Source organism: Lagopus muta, chromosome 6, assembly GCF_023343835.1.
Source record: "Lagopus muta isolate bLagMut1 chromosome 6, bLagMut1 primary, whole genome shotgun sequence".
Classification (NCBI taxonomy): Eukaryota; Metazoa; Chordata; class Aves; order Galliformes; family Phasianidae; genus Lagopus; species Lagopus muta.
Genome location: NC_064438.1, coordinates 18,831,704 through 18,849,363, shown reverse-complemented (window position 1 = coordinate 18,849,363; position 17,660 = coordinate 18,831,704). Strand labels below are relative to the sequence as shown.

At 38.4% G+C, this 17,660-nt stretch overlaps 1 protein-coding gene across 1 annotated transcript in view; it reads right to left on the bottom strand.

Annotated features, from left to right (window-relative positions):
- The window catches only part of CD44 (CD44 molecule (Indian blood group)), a 56,444-nt gene that overhangs the window by 4,449 nt on the left and 34,335 nt on the right, over nucleotides 1-17,660 (bottom strand). Inside the window, exons 11-21 of the mRNA XM_048948923.1 lie at nucleotides 16,601-16,726; nucleotides 15,079-15,183; nucleotides 12,493-12,672; nucleotides 11,134-11,292; nucleotides 10,234-10,425; nucleotides 9,172-9,357; nucleotides 8,529-8,720; nucleotides 6,496-6,762; nucleotides 5,434-5,619; nucleotides 1,986-2,108; nucleotides 693-771 (exon numbers count right to left, since the gene is read on the bottom strand). Coding sequence (XP_048804880.1) covers nucleotides 693-771; nucleotides 1,986-2,108; nucleotides 5,434-5,619; nucleotides 6,496-6,762; nucleotides 8,529-8,720; nucleotides 9,172-9,357; nucleotides 10,234-10,425; nucleotides 11,134-11,292; nucleotides 12,493-12,672; nucleotides 15,079-15,183; nucleotides 16,601-16,726 — 1,795 coding nt within the window. The remainder of the gene's footprint in view (nucleotides 1-692; nucleotides 772-1,985; nucleotides 2,109-5,433; nucleotides 5,620-6,495; nucleotides 6,763-8,528; nucleotides 8,721-9,171; nucleotides 9,358-10,233; nucleotides 10,426-11,133; nucleotides 11,293-12,492; nucleotides 12,673-15,078; nucleotides 15,184-16,600; nucleotides 16,727-17,660) is intronic.

The window sequence follows — 17,660 nt, the reverse complement described above, 5'->3', positions numbered from 1 at the left end:
GTTGTAACAAATACGTAGTTCTCATTTTTAAATAACTGAATGCTTGGAACATTCCCACCTCACTGCCCAGCTAACCCTGCAGCAGGTTAGCACTTATCAGAACAAATGAATCTCTTGTTATTTCGATCCTGCTAAAGTGAGAGAAAACATTCCACCTGTTTCAAGCAGATGACGCCCCTGCTTGAAAAATTGCTCCCCACAGGGATTAGTGCACGCTGCTAAGGTCTAATCTGTGAATCCACACACACGCACCCACCCAAGCTCACTGTCTGTCCTTGGGTCTCACTCCCAGCTGCATGGCAGCTCTACATAAGAGATGTTTTCCACTCGCAGCATCTGGGACATAATTTTTAGCGTTGAGACCGTTTCAGTTCTTGTCAGTTGCAATCTATAATTAGTCATCCTGGCCCTGTTTGTCTGTTTCTATGGTGACTTGGGGTATGAGGAAGGAAACAAAGGCAGCCTCTGCTTTTATAGGCATAGCAGAGTGAGATATAAATCAATAAGCCGTGCTGTTCAGGGTGTGTAACTCCAGAGCCGCTTAACTTTAAAGAAAGCTGTAGATATTTCTGTCTCGCCATGTGCCCGATATCTTTCTTATTTCACGTGGTCTCTAACAATATTGTGTCAGTGCTTCTTTCTATCACCCCCATCACACTTCAGTGTGTTTGAAGAAGTACAGGGTACCTTACCTCCTCCGGCTGTTAACGGCGATGCACACTGCGAGGATCAATGCCAGTGCCAGGAGAGCAGCAACGATGATCAGCCATTCTGGGGGTTGATGGAGAGAAGAAGAATGTGTTAATCCATCCCATGCAATTTCAGAGTTTCATGGACACTCAAGCATTCTTTAAACTGTAATACTTTCCTTTCTAGTTTAAGTGGATATTTGCTCCTTTTGCAAATTTCTTCTTTGCAAATGAAATACATTTTCATCAGTCATGTTGCCTATGTGGCCAAAAAAAGTGCTCGTCTATGCCCAGGCCTACTCTGATGAAATGCCTGTCCAATGTCAGCATATGTAAGAATTGCACTTTGGCTGACATAGATGTAAAGCTGTTGTATCACTGATTTATTTCAAGAGCTGGAGAAAAGGCTGAGACAACTGCAATCCTAGGTGCAAAAGTAGGATGGATTGAAAGCTTGAGTGAAATGCCTACATTCATTTTGTCATTTAAAACCTTAAGTTAAGGAGCATTTGTAGGGCAAATTCTAAAAAATAAAAAGGAACTGCAATATCATAAGGAGGTAAAACTGGAAGGGAGATCACATAAGCTGTTTCCAGTGAAACACAGTGAATAAAAACACTCCTGACAAATGTTCCATTTGCTCTTAGATTTTTTAAAAATGGAGATTTCATGGCAACTTTCCCTGTACCCTGTTCTTTATGCAGATCGTGCTATGGTTACCTTACCAGACTTTATCTTTCTGCCCTTCCCTGTTGTTTCTGTATGATTCAGTGCCTTGAACTGAATACAGTACCTCAGCTCTGGACTTGCCAGATCTACACTGAGTGGGATAATTGCTTTCTCTCTCTTAAAAATCACTTTACTGTTAATATGTCACAGAATATATTTGCATTCTTTTGCAACTGTATCACTGTGTTGGCTTCTTTCTATTCTATTCCATTTTAATCCGCAAGCCTTTTTCTGCAAAGCTTGTCTCAGCTATATTTTTCACTGAACATTTTCACATATATGATACTTTACATCTACGTTCAAATTGTGTCTGATTGCATATCAAAGTATCAAGATTATTTATCTCTAAATCCTGTTCTCCAAAACACGACTTCTCTCATCTAGATACTGCTAGAGTATTTTATGAGTTACAACACGCTCCATTTCTCAGACTACTAGTGAAAATGCTGAACGTTACCTGATTTAGAACAAAACCAGAATAACCATACTTGACCTACATTTTTGTTCAGTTCATATTCACATCATTCTGTTTGCATATTATTAAAATATATGACTTTGGAAACCTACCTGGTACCTGGGCTGAGCTTGGTTGTGATCTTACAGTTGTTGTTGTGGACTCTCCAGGGAAAGGAGTAGATTCACTGTCTCCCTTGTATGGTCCCTGATCACTGTCTATATTGGATGTAGACTCTAAAGAACAAAACAAAAGTCCAGATATCCTTATGGAGTATTTCACAGGGAGGTACAAAAGCTATGATTTTCATTATAAAAAAAAATACATATATATGTCTAGAAAGATGACACCGAAAAACTACACAGGCTATAAATGTTGCACTCATCAAAACTGTTGCTAGCTTTCATATTCTGATAACAAAGCTTATGGCTGTACCCTTTCACCTTTTATATGTTTCATTTTTGATTGTGCTTCACTTTCATGAACCAATATGTAATTATAGTTGCCTAGAAATTATCTGGAAAGAGTGTAAAGACTTCTGCATATTGGCAACTTCTTGAAGAGGTTTCTACTGCATAAGTCAAAGGTCCTGCCTGTTCTACAGGGATAAGAGAATGAGAAATGACTAGAGAGAGAAGACTGAATTGATCAATAAGAAGAAATTTTAAAACTTTTAATTTTATTCTTATACAGGATAAAATTGAATTTCTAAAACTCTCCTGCTTTCATAAAATAGAAGTATAGTTCTCTGGATGGTTTACATTTGATAGCTATGTATAATGTGGGACCTTAAAAATTCAAAATGTTTTCCTTATTAACAAAAATTCTCTCTGTAAACACAGAGATGGGTCCCTTAGCCCTTATAAAATAAGTTTTGCAACTTGGTTCTAAGACAGAATTAGATCTTAAATCCAAATGAGCTCTGCTAGTCTCATGTATTTCCTGTGACAGTTACATAGCCTGAAATCTTACATGATAACAGTAATATTTCTGGGCCATTTTGTTGCCATAGGGGTATTCCACATCTAAAATTATTTGTATACAGTGTTTCACGTGGGACTACAACTTTGCTATCAGTACGAAAACAACATTACAGATCTGCACTTCTCTGAACTCTTCCAGACCCTGATAAAGCAAATTAGACACCATCAGCTGCAAAGTTCCTTTTCTTTAGAACATATTGCAATTCCCCTCTGTCCAGCCTTTCTGATCTCACTTCCTAACAGCAGCTGGCAAATACAAACTAAGAAGCACATTTTTCCCCTCTGTTGAGCGTAGCCAACAAGTAGTTCATGAAGCTCCAGATGTTTTCATTATTATTAACAAGTAACTTTTTGACTGATGAGTTGTTCTGCGATAGCTCATCCCAACGGACAGAGCACTAAGTCAGCAACTAGAGGACTTGATCTAACAAGACAAGAAAGCAGACCAAGAGGACTGTACTGACTGTTGCCTAACTGGCACTTCAGTGGATACTTTTTAAGGTGCTTTATGTCACCCTTGAGAAATGGTAGAGCTTTTCCACCACAAAGCCCCTTATAAAAACATTAAAGACTCCCGTGCTAAAAGAACTGCTACATTCACCATTCCCCTCTCCTGAGTGCTGAGGAGAAGCAGAGTTTGGCCGTGTCCCCTGGTGTCTCGGCTCTGAGGAAGGTGCCTGCAGTGGGCAGGGAGGGCTCTCAGTTGCCCTGACATTTTGTTTTGATGACATACTGGGTTTTCTTCTTTTCGACAGTTATTTTTTGATTCATTCAGTGGACTGTTCTGTTATTCCACTGTGACATTTGGACAAAAGATCAGTCATTAGGGCGATGTCAGACCACAGCTTTAAAACTGCTGTGGAGGAAGAGAAATTGAAAGAAAGCAGTACAGTACGTGACACCATTCGTTTGTTTGGAAGAAGCCTACAGCTAGAGCAAGCCAATATATTAATGAAACTTTTTCATTCCATTACAGCTATACAAATGAAACAGTCCTTCAAAAAATGAGCCTTAAAAAAAACCCAGCAATAAATACTAGTAATTCCTTTAGACTGTAATTATAAAAAGCACAAAGAGTAGATAAGCAGGGGAAAAAAAGGGCATTCACTTTGAAAAAGGCCTCCAGAGCAATCCATACAGGTTTTCTATGCTCAAAGCAGAAAAGCAACAAACATTTTTTCAAACTGTAATGTCTGCACACTACATAGAGGCTGCTTAGCTTAATTAAGTGATAGGGCAGTGAGTGCCAAGAAATGAATTTGTTGTAGTAGGAAACAGATATTAAAATAGGATTATCTTTCCAATAAAATGCAAATACATATTTTGCATTTGTATTGCTGTATCTATGTCTAAATACTATAATTTTTGCAGTTTTGATAAGAGTGATATTGTTGACTCAATATCAAATTCTGAAGAAGAAAAAGGACAAATTCCACTTGTATGAATTAACATTAATTAATGATAATTTAAGTAGACTCCACAAAATTGAGTGGAGCTATGCCAGGGTAAAAGTGGAAAGAGAAATTATGCAAACTTAGGAACGTTTAGCCTACATTCTAAATTCCATTTCTAGCTAAAATTTTTCAAAATGACTGCATTCACTGGAAACAAATTCTAACTCCCAGTCATTAGGAATAATAGAATTATCTTTAAAATATCTGCTCTATAATGTTAAATATATATAGGTACGTTATTGTGCTTAACTGTAAAGAATAACCACATAGCATTGGCCAAAATCTACCCTGGCACAACTCCACTAACTTCCAGGAAAGTGCATGAAAGCACTATTTAGATCAGTATGAGAAAGAAATAGCTTCTGGGAAAAAAAAAATTGCTGTTAGAATGATGATCTGTATGGAAAATCTGGGAATAAGGAAAAGTCCCTTCGTTCCTTGCTCTAATAGCAAATGACAAAAAAGAAAAAGGTATCTGTAGGGTAACAAGTAAAGCATTAACTACACTAACATTACACTAACATTACCAGATGAATAACCCCTTTTAAATAAACTGTTCACAAACAAAATGTCGGTTACAACTCGGTCATTGCCATGATACCAACTGCAGATATACCTACTAATCGGGGAAAAAAAAGTTTGCACAAGAAATTTCTGATATAAGTTTAACCTATGCAGAGGGATGGAGGACGGCTGAAAAAGTGACAGATAGTTGGGTTACACAGCAGTCATTTGTGTCCATTTAAAAGGAAGTCAAAATGCTAGCATGTACTTATGGGCATAAGGGGAAAGTTTATACTTCTTCATTTTTTGAGAAGTGTTACAAAATACAGATACATACTGTAAGAGAAAAATATCTCCAAAACACTACTATCACCTTTTTGAGACAAGTATTCTGCTTCAGAGAGGAAAATATTCCCCTCAGTTGCATCTTAAATGAGGACTAAAAACATACTGAAAAATGTCTACAAAAAATAACAGTGGAAAAAAAAAATACAAGCAAAATACACTAGAAGTATAACTGAAAGTTAAGGGATACTACAAATACATTCAGAAAATCATCATTGAAAAAACAAGAACAGACAGATGGATAAATGAGAACACTGGCAATGTATAGTTCTTACTAGGAGAATGAGGGGTCGGTAATTGATATAGACGATCATCAATGTCTGGAAAAACTCCAGGTATCAAACTGACATGAGAGCCATCTGTGGCATTTGCTTGTCCACTTTCACTTCCAGGCTGAGTGCTGGGTGCCAGGGGCCTGCTGGTTGCTTCTTCTGGGTGGAAAACATCTGTGGACACTGCGACTGCCGGGACGATGGCACAATCAGCTTTAGAGGCCAACCAAACCTCCACCCACATTGCTTCCCTCCTACCTATATCACAGTGCACCAGAAAGCATGTCCTGCCACCTGGCTGAAAGCATATCAGGAGAGAAGGCATGAAGGCCTCCCCTTCTCCTTCCACATTGTCAGTGGCTTTTGAGACCCCTAAGTAGCACGTGCTTGCCACATTGTAGGAAGATGTTGGCTGTATCCATCTGTGCCAGTGACAGGTGGAGAGGGAAGACCTTCAGAAGAAGAGACCACAGCAGGAAACCTGATCCTGTAACTCAGGAGTGAGCGCCCACACCACAGCCAGATTTGCTGTGGTTCTGCACAGGCAAGGAGGTGCAAGGAATTAAAGACAGAACATGTAGGGCACGGTTCCTGTGTGACTGCCCTGCCCTCACCACCAGGACAACACTCCCTGGAGACGGTGTCACTGCTGAGTCACAAGAGCAAGTCACCCAGCTAACCCCAACAGAGCACCTCCACCACACCAACCGTGTCACCAGAGCACACCAAGCCTGATCTCACTGATGTGCAGGAGAGGAGGATGAGGCTGGAAATTCAGGGTCACCAAAATATGTGACAGGCAGAAAAGACAAGAGGCCGCCCCTGCAGAAACATGCTTCAGCAAAGAACAGAAACCACCAAACGCAACAGCAAGGAGACCCTTACGCCAAGTGCAGAAGGGCACTCTAACAGCAGATCAGATCCCGCCACAAATTTTGCACTGCAAGTGCACAAGAAGAATGTAGACCCAAAGATGAGAAAGAGAGTAGAAGTTGTCAATTTCAGAAGAAATAACGTCTCATTTCACACGCTGTGTGAGAAATGAGCTTGATCCATTATTCTTACTGGTATTTGTGAGCAGAGATTCCTCACCAGCTTCATCTGTACTGGCGGGATCCAGCCCAAGGAGAACTGGACCCCCAGGGGCATCAGTGGAATGTGTGATGCCTTCAGTGCTCTGTGCTGCTTCGTTTTCTGAAGGCAGAGTTGGCTGAGTTGGGTCTTCATGAGGAGCACCATCATCAGATGTGGCAAGAGCTGTGTCAATGACTCGAGGTGTCCACACTTCTTGGGTTACATCTTCTGGTTTCAGAACATCACTGGAGTCTGTGACTGTTGTGATGTGATGATGGCTAAGTTAACTTCAAAGGTTTTTACATATCCCTACCTTATCAATTTTTCTCTTTATTTCATTTATCAAGTCTACCTTTTCCTTCATTAGTCTCTGTAGAGAGTAGAGTTAGGGGGGAAAAAAAAAAAAAAAGTAGGACAAAGAAAAAGATCTGGATCGTTCATTATTTTTACTTTTTTGTTCCTTTACTATTGTTCTATCAAACACTCTAATAGTTACATACTCGTTTCCAAAATTTTAGTCATTTTTCAAGCATGCAAATCTATCAAAATCTAAGTAGCAGCTATTTAGACCTAACTATTTAAGACTGATAATATCATCATGTTAAAAAAAAAGTCCTTTTTTTTTTTTTTCTTTTCACTTATTTATCCATCTCTGCTTTTCCATGAGATAATCATAAAAAAATGTGTGCTCATTTCCCATTAGGAAACTTAAAATGAATTCACATGGAGGATTATGGAATTGAACTACTTAATGAATATCTTTCCTACATCATTAAGACAGTGCTCTTCTTCTAAAGAGGCTATTGTCAATGTAAAGGAATAAGGATGTCACAAAAGCATGCTAAGAAGCAGCACAGACTAATTGGATGCACTTGAAGAATATCCAAATGCCACAAAATACAATCTCAGTAATAAACATCAATAGTGATGAAAAATTTACCACTAAAATTCAACATTATGAAGTAAAATGAGAAACCAAAACATTAATTTCCAAAAACTGTAGCCTACAGTGTTATCTTTGAAAATATCTAGTAATCACTATTTAAGAGGGAAATAAATCATGCTATTTTTAAAATAAAATGAATATTATGATACCCATCATTACATAACAGTAAAATTTCAATGACCTGTTTGAAAGTATTTGAGTAAATTTTCAAAATCCTATTTGGGTTTTTGTATTTGTAATTGATCTGTCAGACCTCATAAAGCTTAACATGCTGATGAAAATAAACGATAAAGCTTCACGTGATCCCTTCCATGCATAGCAAACAAAAGGAGGAAGTGGAGAAACATGCTGTCTTTTGCCAATGCAAACTTCATTTTTTGTAGCACAAGAGTTAAAGTAATCCTGAAGAAAACCAAAGGTGAAGAAGAAAAGGGAAAGCATAAATATTACTTTTTCCCATAAAGGTTATTTGCAGATTTGTTACTCTTTTAAGAAAGTACAAGGGATGAAAAATTTCCAAAGCACTACAGTATCAAGACTCCATGATTAAACAAACAAACAATAATTTAGAGTAAAGCTCCAGTGTTGTGATAGGGGATAATTCAATAGGATAATATTCAGGCCTTTTCAATAGGTTAACTTAAAAAACTTAGGAGCAAAAACTCATAGATCTTCATGAACAACACGGTGTTGGTTTTTTTTTTAATTTACAGTACTAATGTCTTCTGTGACAATAGCAAGAGCAAGAGTGAATGGGTATAAATACCTGCTTTTAAGCATATGATTCACTTACTCTAAAAACAATCTTTTCTAAGAATGAAATCCCACTAAAATCAACATGTGAAGAACTGGAAGGCATAAGAAAAAGGATGCCCAGGGAAGAATGTTCTTGATGAATAGAATTTCTTATTTAGATGTTAACATGCAACAGGATTATAAAACAGTTTATGATACTGCAAGTCTAAAAGAAGAATGTAGACCCAAAGATGAGAAAGAGAGTAGAAGTCGTCAATTTCAGAAGAAATAACGTCTCATTTCACACGCTGTGTGAGAAATGAGCTTGATCCATTATTCTTACTGGTATTTGTGAGCAGAGATTCCTCACCAGCTTCGTCAGTACTGGCAGGATCCAGCCCAAGGAGAACTGGACCCCCAGGGGCATCAGTGGAATGTGTGATGCCTTCAGTGCTCCGTGCTGCTTCGTTTTCTGAAGGCAGAGTTGGCTGAGTTGGGTCTTCATGAGGAGCACCATCATCAGATGTGGCAAGAGCTGTTATGACGATGGTTGAATCAGCTGTGAATTCAATATGTGCCCCTCTCATCCCCATCACATTCAAGTTTCTCCTCCCTTTAGACAAGGCTATTCTTTTCATACCGAAAAAGAGGAAGAAAATGTTTTGTCCCCCTTGAAATCCTCATTGCTACATTTTGAAATATTAATGTCATGCACTACATATCTTAATCCAAAAGATTCCCAAGACAGTGGGCACACGGAGAGGACATGAAGAAAGCAATCAGGGGAATTTCTGGACCAGTTCTCTTTCTGATCACAGATCCTCAATGTTAGTGTCATTTCCAAATTATTCTACAGAGCATTTTACCTTGCAGTTATCATTCTTGGCAGAAAAAAATTTCAATAACTCAGTAACACTCATTTTCTACTCAAGACTATCTGTATTTTTTCTGCCATACAGAAAATTCAATTAAATAGCAGTTCTTACTAGTGGAAAGATGAGTCGGTAATGGGTTAAGATGATCATCAATGTCTGGAAAAACTCCAGGTATCAAACTGACATGAGAGCCATCTGTGGCATTTGCTTGTCCACTTTCACTTCCAGGCTGAGTGCTGGGTGCCAGGGGCTTGCTGGTTGCTTCTTCTGGGTGGAAAACATCTGTGGACACTGCGACTGCCAGGACGATGGCACAATCAGCTTTAAAGGCCAACCAAACCTCCACCCACATTGCTTCCCTCCTACCTATATCACAGCACACCAGAAAGCATGTCCTGCCACCTGGCTGAGAGCATGGCAGGAGAGAAGGCATGAAGGACTCCCCTTCTCCTTCCACATTGTCAGTGGCTTTTGAGACCCCTAAGTAGCACGTGCTTGCCACATTGTAGGAAGATGTTGGCTGTATCCATATATGCCAGTGACAGGTGGAGAGGGAAGACCTTCAGAAGAAGAGACCACAGCAGGAAACCTGATCCTGTAACTCAGGAGTGAGCGCCCACACCACAGCCAGATTTGCTGTGGTTCTGCACAGGCAAGGAGGTGCAAGGAATTAAAGACAGAACGTGTAGGGCACGGTTCCTGTGTGACTGCCCTGCCCTCACCACCAGGACAACACTCCCTGGAGACGGTTTCACTGCTGAGTCACAAGAGCAAGTCACCCAGCTAACCCCAACAGAGCACCTCCACCACACCGACCGTGTCACCAGAGCACACCAAGCCTGATCTCCCTGATGTGCAGGAGAGGAGAATGAGGCTGGAAATTCAGGGTCACCAAAATATGTGACAGGCAGAAAAGACAAGAGGCCGCCCCTGCAGAAACATGCTTCAGCAAAGAACAGAAACCACCAAACGCAACAGCAAGGAGACCCTTACGCCAAGTGCAGAAGGGCACTCTAACAGCAGATCAGATCGCGCCACAAATTTTGCACTGCAAGTGCACAAGAAGAATGTAGACCCAAAGATGAGAAAGAGAGTAGAAGTTGTCAATTTCAGAAGAAATAACGTCTCATTTCACACGCTGTGTGAGAAATGAGCTTGATCCATTATTCTTACTGGTATTTGTGAGCAGAGATTCCTCACCAGCTTCGTCAGTACTGGCGGGATCCAGCCCAAGGAGAACTGGACCCCCAGGGGCATCAGTGGAATGTGTGATGCCTTCAGTGCTCCGTGCTGCTTCGTTTTCTGAAGGCAGAGTTGGCTGAGTTGGGTCTTCATGAGGAGCACCATCATCAGGTGTGGCAAGAGCTGTTATGATGATGGTTGAATCAGCTGTGAATTCAATATGTGCCCCTCTCATCCCCATCACATTCAAGTTTCTCTTCCCTTCAAAACATGGCTATTCTTTTCATACCGAAAAAGAGGAAGAAAATGTTTTGTCCCCCTTTAAATCCTCATTGCTACACTTTGAAATATTAATGTCAATGCACTTCATATCTTAATCCAAAAGATTCCCAAGACAGTGGGCACACGGAGAGGACATGGAGGAAGCAATCAGGGGAATTTCTGGACCAGTTCTCTTTCTGATCACAGATCCTCAATGTTAGTGTCATTTCCAAATTATTCTACAGAGCATTTTACCTTGCAGTTATCATTCTTGGCAGTAAAGAAGCCTTTCTGCAACCACTCATGCTCCTTTGCTGCTCAAGATTATATGAATAGTTACAAATTATGGAATATATTATTTGAACATCTGTTTATGGCAGTAGTAAGAGTAGTTTTCCTAACAGAATTATCTTGTTACTTGTAAGTTTTATAGAAAGACATATTTGAAATCCTATATCTCAACACCATCCTGGCAGATCACAGAGAAAATGAGTCACTTTGTAGTCTTTGTCACAGACTTAAGGACATCAGTAAGCTACCTGCTTTCTAAGTCATGCAATAGCTTTCCAAGACAAGATATCTGAAAGACAGAAGTGATGAAATATGCATCATTGATGTTATGACTAGTACCTGTATTAGAAGACTCTTTTTCATGATTACTCTCTCTGGAAGGAATAACTCTATCCATTATAGTGGATTGTGTGGAATAATCTTCCTTGCCCCAATCTGGATACACCAATGGGTCTTGCGCTGAGTCATTCTGTTTGGCCCCATGATTGGAGACCATAGCTGTTATGATGATGGTGAAGCAATTATGAAGTCAGTACATAAAGATCCATTTCTCATATTATTCTCCTCTTCGGTTCTTGTCTCTATGACAGGCCTTGCTCACATGTCTACTACATTTAATGGCAAAGAGAAGTAAAGCAGATTTTCTTCTCATTATGGTTTATGTTTAGAAAGGCTGCCTACTGTCACCAATAGGATTGAATCCTTCCTCAAACTGAGCATATGCTTTTCAGAATCAGTGTATCTCCTTGACTTGACTCATGCACCTCATGACTTCGTATTAGTTGAATATCAAACTAATATCCACTAATGTGTAAGTAAGAAATGCAAAGTATCTGGAAGAATCTGACCTGTTGGTAAGATTTTAATCACAGAATTTGATGTATTGACTATATTCAATTTTTTCCCCCTCAATTTCATGATAGAGCATCCCAAATAACAATGTATATCTCCTCTTCAGTGTTTGATAATTATCAAGAAAAGATGGCACTGTTTAGTACAGCACATCAGTCATTAACTAGCAAACAATACACTCACAGGGACATCAACAACTAATATTTATCAATTTTCGGACACTAGCTTTACTGTAGAATTTCATCATTTATGTTTCAATTTCTTTGAGAAACCTCTCTTTTCTTCTACACTATGCTTTTTTCATTCACTTCAATATCATCTTGTCATATTTCAAAAGTGAAATGAGTAGACACTTTGGATACTATTTAGTTAGTTAAAATTGCCATATAAAAAAAAAAGTGCAAAAATCAGCTCCAATAATGACTTGCAACAGGAGCGTGAACACAATTCACAAATATTATTCACAAATGAAAAAATGCAACAGATATCACTGTTTTTCTTTTTAAACATTCACTGTTTTCTGCAGATGTAACCCTTGCAGATAATCTGGTAAACCCTTGTGACTGCATGACATAGAATGCTGAATGTAAGAGAAAATTCCAGTGTTAATTCACTATAGGTCTTGACACACGATGCAAATGAGAGAGAAAGCAAAGTTCCAAGACTAAGTTTGAAGAATAGATTAAAAAAAAAAAATTAAAAGGTAATCAATAGATCTGTATTGCTTGGGTTTATCCACAAAACATTTGTTACGACCTCGGAGTACTAAATTGTTCATAAAGTCTTTCTAAAACTAAACCTTAAGTAAACTCGGATAATATACTAGAATTTAAGTTGCAATGTTACCTGTATAAGAAGTTTCCTTTTCAGTATCATTTTCACCTGGAGGAGTAAATTCTTGTTGTTCAGTAGCCCCAGTGGTGTTTGCAGGATTTTGTCCTTGACTGATCCATCCATTGTGAACACTGTGTAATAGTGGATGTTGGGTTGGTCCTTGACGTTTTTCAGTTTCACTTGTAACAAGTGCTGATAAGATGATGATTGAATCAATAATGATCAAAATACCCGACAGCAGTCATACTATCCTTATCTTCAGTATCCTTATCTGCAGTAAGGTTGGATTTTGTGTTTTCCTTTTTTCTTTAATTTGTTGCAATGGGTGTGAAATGAAAGACGGAAAGAAATAAAGCTCCTTTGGAAACCAAAGTCTGTTTTGCCCAGGAAAGCTTCACCAGGATCAGTGGAAGATTTAAGTTTGCTGCAGAGTACTCAATGACCAGTGACAGAATAAAGCTATAGGAAAAGCAGTAGAAGACACAGCAATAACAGCTTGCATCTCTACTTTGTATTTATTAACACTAACTTAATTAGTTGAGTCTGTGGATTTGGGGTTTATAAAAGTGAAAGAGATGATGAAATTGCTCTTCTGAGTAAATGTATCAACTACACAATTGCAAGGAGGGCTCTGAGGAAGTTGCCACTGCTTCTGGGAGTGGAAGAATATTTAGTTGGATGAATGAAATGAATAAGTTCATATATTTGAGGTTGAAAAGCATACTAGTCTTGAACTGAGTAATGATTAAAGCTAAAATAAATTAAATACTCAATGTTTGATTTACTGTTTACATAGCAGAAGATGCAATCAGAAGTAATTTGAAGTACCACCACCTCAAGAGATTTTGTAATAAACATTAAAAGGCTTAGAAAACATACATCAGAAAAGAATACCTGTAACACCAAGGTGAGCATTAGAATCCAAATTTAAAAAAAAGAAAAAGAAATAATAGAAAAAAGCATTAGGTAGCAAATACTTCCACAAATGATGTATGAAAGCAAAAATAAAGGTCCCAACTAGAGGATACAGAGAATGAACTGGAGCTGTTGCACATGCAGTAAGTCACCAGCTAGAGAAACCTACAATAAGCATTTTCCAAAAAGAACAGAAATGGAGAGAGATGCATCTTCAAATGATGAAATGTTCATAAAGAGAGCATTCCAACAAATGTAATTCATTATTTTCATAATTAGAAAAATATTGAGAGATAATCCTGCAAAATATGCTCCTGAATTTGCAGCTAGTAGGAGATTAAAGCTAAGAAAAGTATGAACACATAAGTTAACAACATTTCAGAACTAAAATAAACTTTTCACAGAAACTCTTTCCAGGTGATTAAAGCTCCTGCCCAATGCCAACTGAATTCTTCCCAGAAACCCCAGGACCATAAAGAAATGTCCGTAGCTAATGAAGGCAGATCCAAAGAACTACCACAGAAGGAAGAAAACGGTTGCCTTTACAGAGGGATAATAAAGCTTTCCACAAGTCCAGCTGTAGAAAGGTACATCTTCAGCTATTCAGTTTTGATCTTCTTTTTAACAAGATAAAATGGCATTGTTGCCAAAAACAAAGTTTATATTTAGCTATGCTTTAAAAACAAACAAACAAACAGCAACAAACTGGAAACTGTTTACCTACACAGAAAAACAGCTGGAGAATGCACTCCGTAAGCCTTTGCCTACAGAGATTTTTGAACTTGAAGAAAGTGATAATTGAGAATTTTCAATAGCTCGGTTGGCTAATGACACTAACACCAGAAGGAAAATGTTCACATTGCTCTGGAGATAGCATCTTATCTTTTGTACCCCAGTTGGGAATGCAATGCTTACTGTTCTATTTAAAATGGACCCTCAGGAGTAACAGATCCTAGGCTGAGCCTTTTGTCTTCAAGACCACATTGTAGTACTGGCTGGATAATTTTTTAACTTAACATGGCCAAATTTATGCTACTATTATTATCTTATTATCCCACACTGAAGAATCTACTTAAATCAATCTGAGCTTTATATCTGTAGGTTTTCCACCCACATATTTTTCAAATATTGCCTTGGATGTTTCTGTAAGTATTCCCATGCTTTCACGTGTACTAAGCAATGGAAAGAGTAGGTGGTTACTGTTTAGTTTTGTCACATTTGTAACTGCCAGAAACTTGTTTTTCAAGAGGCCTGATGTAACTGAGAAGTTATGGTTAATCTAACTTTCATGTTTTTGAATCACCAGTGCTATTTTCTGTCTTTGTCTTCAGATTTTACAATAGAAATTTCACAGTGAAAAAGGGGGATTTTTCTTCACCAAGCTGGACCTACAATTACATGTTGCAATCTGCTCAGTTTTATTACACCACTGGCAGTGCAAGCTTTAAAACCCCAGAGACATGTGGGGAAGGGGAAAGTAATGAATATTAGGCGCAAAAGATAAATTTGGAGTGACAGATGAATGCCATAGATGTCACCTCTGAGGTCTATAACACAAATAATATGAAGTTATAACCAAAGCTAGTGATATGGGAATTACAATTAGCAGCACTGTGAGATTGCTAGACTTCACTGTATTATGTCACAAATCTGAATATTATCTGAAATGTTTAATAGCTTTACCCCTGCCAGCAGAGCTAGGATATCTCTCCTCTTCATCTGTGTAGGAGGGTTTCCAATAATCTTGTGTGGAGACGTCCAGAAGCGTTTCATGTTGTGAGTCCACAGCTGTCAGGACAATGGAGGATTCAATACTGATCATGCTCTACTTCTATCATTATTACGCTACTGTTAGTGTGTGCCATAAAGATAGGGGATAATGGATATGCATGCATAACTAAATGATAGTCACACTATTCTTCTTATCAAGTTTCTTTACACCAAGCTAGTATTTCTTTTCTTTGCATCAGACAGATGCAAAGACTTGCAGGAATAATGGTGGAAACAAGAGATAGAAGAATGACGTATAACAGAAGTAGTGCAAAACTCTTACAGCAGTTACAGACATTTAAATTTGAGTTTAAAGAATAATCCTGGGCCTAAAGAAGATTGTAGGTGTCTGAGGAAATGTAAAACATTCTTGCTAAGTATTCAACAAGTATTCAGATTTATGAATGAGAGCACTACAATAGCCACCTAGTATTAGTCAATAAAGTTATAGTACAGTTGAAATGATAAAATAAAACTGCCACAAGAGGCTATGATCAGAAACTGCATACATTTTCACCCAGAGAGTATGCAAACATCACTAGCCCGTAGAGCTGGCATAGTATGTGCCATATGGAATAAGTCAGAGAGTAAAACGCAGAGAGCAAGAGCTAAATGAATAAAAACCAGAAACATCTAAAGGTTAGACAAAAGAAAAAGAAACCCTAAACAAGTTGAGTCATTCATTTTGTATCTTTCTGAAAAACAAAGACTACAGCTGAGAAAAAGGCAAAATTTGACAATATTCAGATGAAAAAAAATAGTGAAATACTTAAAAGTACAGATTTATTGACACTACAAAGTACGCAAGTGCACAAGAAAAATACACAATAAGATGTGCTTAAATTATATTAAATTAAATTTTAAAATAGTGATATGTTACTATCTTTGAGCAAGTTAAAGTGATAGAGTGACAATTTCTAATGAAATGGGAACAGAGATTGGCTTTAGTCTTCCATATAATAAGTAGACTCTGTATAACAGAGCCAAGAAATCTACTAAGAAAATATATCAACAAATAGTGATGAAGGCCATGGTTATATTTCAGCAAAGATATGGTGAATGTTATAAATAACACAAGATAGAAATAATTTAATACCGTTTTTCTTCAAAAAAAGAAAAACTTGGAAAAAATTACAAACATTTCTTCCAGGAAGTGCAGGTGTTGAACTACTGGGTTAAAACAGGGATGAAAGTGACATGTCAACATTAAGTAATGAAGCAATAAATTCTCTAACATCCTTTTACCAGTGAAAAGAAAATAATTTTGGAAAGAATTGATAAGAAGAATGCACACTCTTCCCAAAACATATATGTAGCAACAGGTGAGAAATATATGATAAAAAAGGGAAAAAAGAAAAACGAATACATCCAAAGGAAAAGGAAATTCCTAACTAGTACTTTAAGCAAAGCACCATGTTAGCATGACATTCTTTACCCCTGGTTGAGTGTGTAGGTTCTTGGGTCTTCTCTCTGGGATTCGACAACCACCACTGGTACAAAAACGGATTCCACTGAGCTTGGGTGGTGGTTTTCTCCAGGTTGTCATGATGAGGCTCTGGAGCTGCTAGGATGTGGTTCATTGAACCAAGAAATTGTTATTTCTTGAGAGGCTTACTTTCTCCAGCCTAAGCCAAGTCCACCAGCACCAGCACCCTGAGCATGCTCATGCCACTGAGAGGGATGTGAGCACAAAGGGAATGTATGAACTTGGGAATCAGTACATTCCTGAAACTCATAGATAGCTGAAAGACAGACTGTGGTCAATCCCAAGAAAGAACATGGTTGCTTGGGAGGAGGCATCACAAAACCCTCTGAGTCTTTCCTTGCCATTTAGCGTGTTAAAGAGTTCCTTACAGACTGTGCCAGTAGGAGAAAAAGCAGATAGCCTCCGATAACCTCCAGAATGGAGAACATCCACCAGGAATTGGAAGAAAAATGACACAGAGAGAAAAAAGTATAAGCTATGAGTATGAGTATCTACTGATAGCCCTTTGAAGCCGGTGCTGCCAAAGATCTGGGCTCAGAACTACAGCCATTCTGCACAAAAACGCATGCACTCCCATTGGTCAGCTGCTGACAGCCAGCTCCACAACAGAAACACCTTTGAGTTTGGCATCAACAAATGTGGGAAACACAACTCCATCTCTATTACACTACCACCGCACAGTATTTTCTCAGAATATGGCATTTCAAATAGTACTAAACCATTGACTGCGACAGACATTTGAGTGTGGAAACAGATTTCCACTTAAGAGAGATTACAGGACTTTACCCCCTTTTCCTTCACTGTGCCATACAAGACGAATATATCACAGTGTGACTCAGGGCCAGTGCATATGGAAATGAGATATAAATTTTAGCAGCACTGGAAGAAGGCCCTTCTAGGGATCAGGACCTCACAAGATCTAAATAAACTTTTTCTTTGGTACGGGAGAGTTACCTGAAGCAAGAGCTGACTAGAACAGCAGCTACTCCTTTAACAAATGCTCCTATAG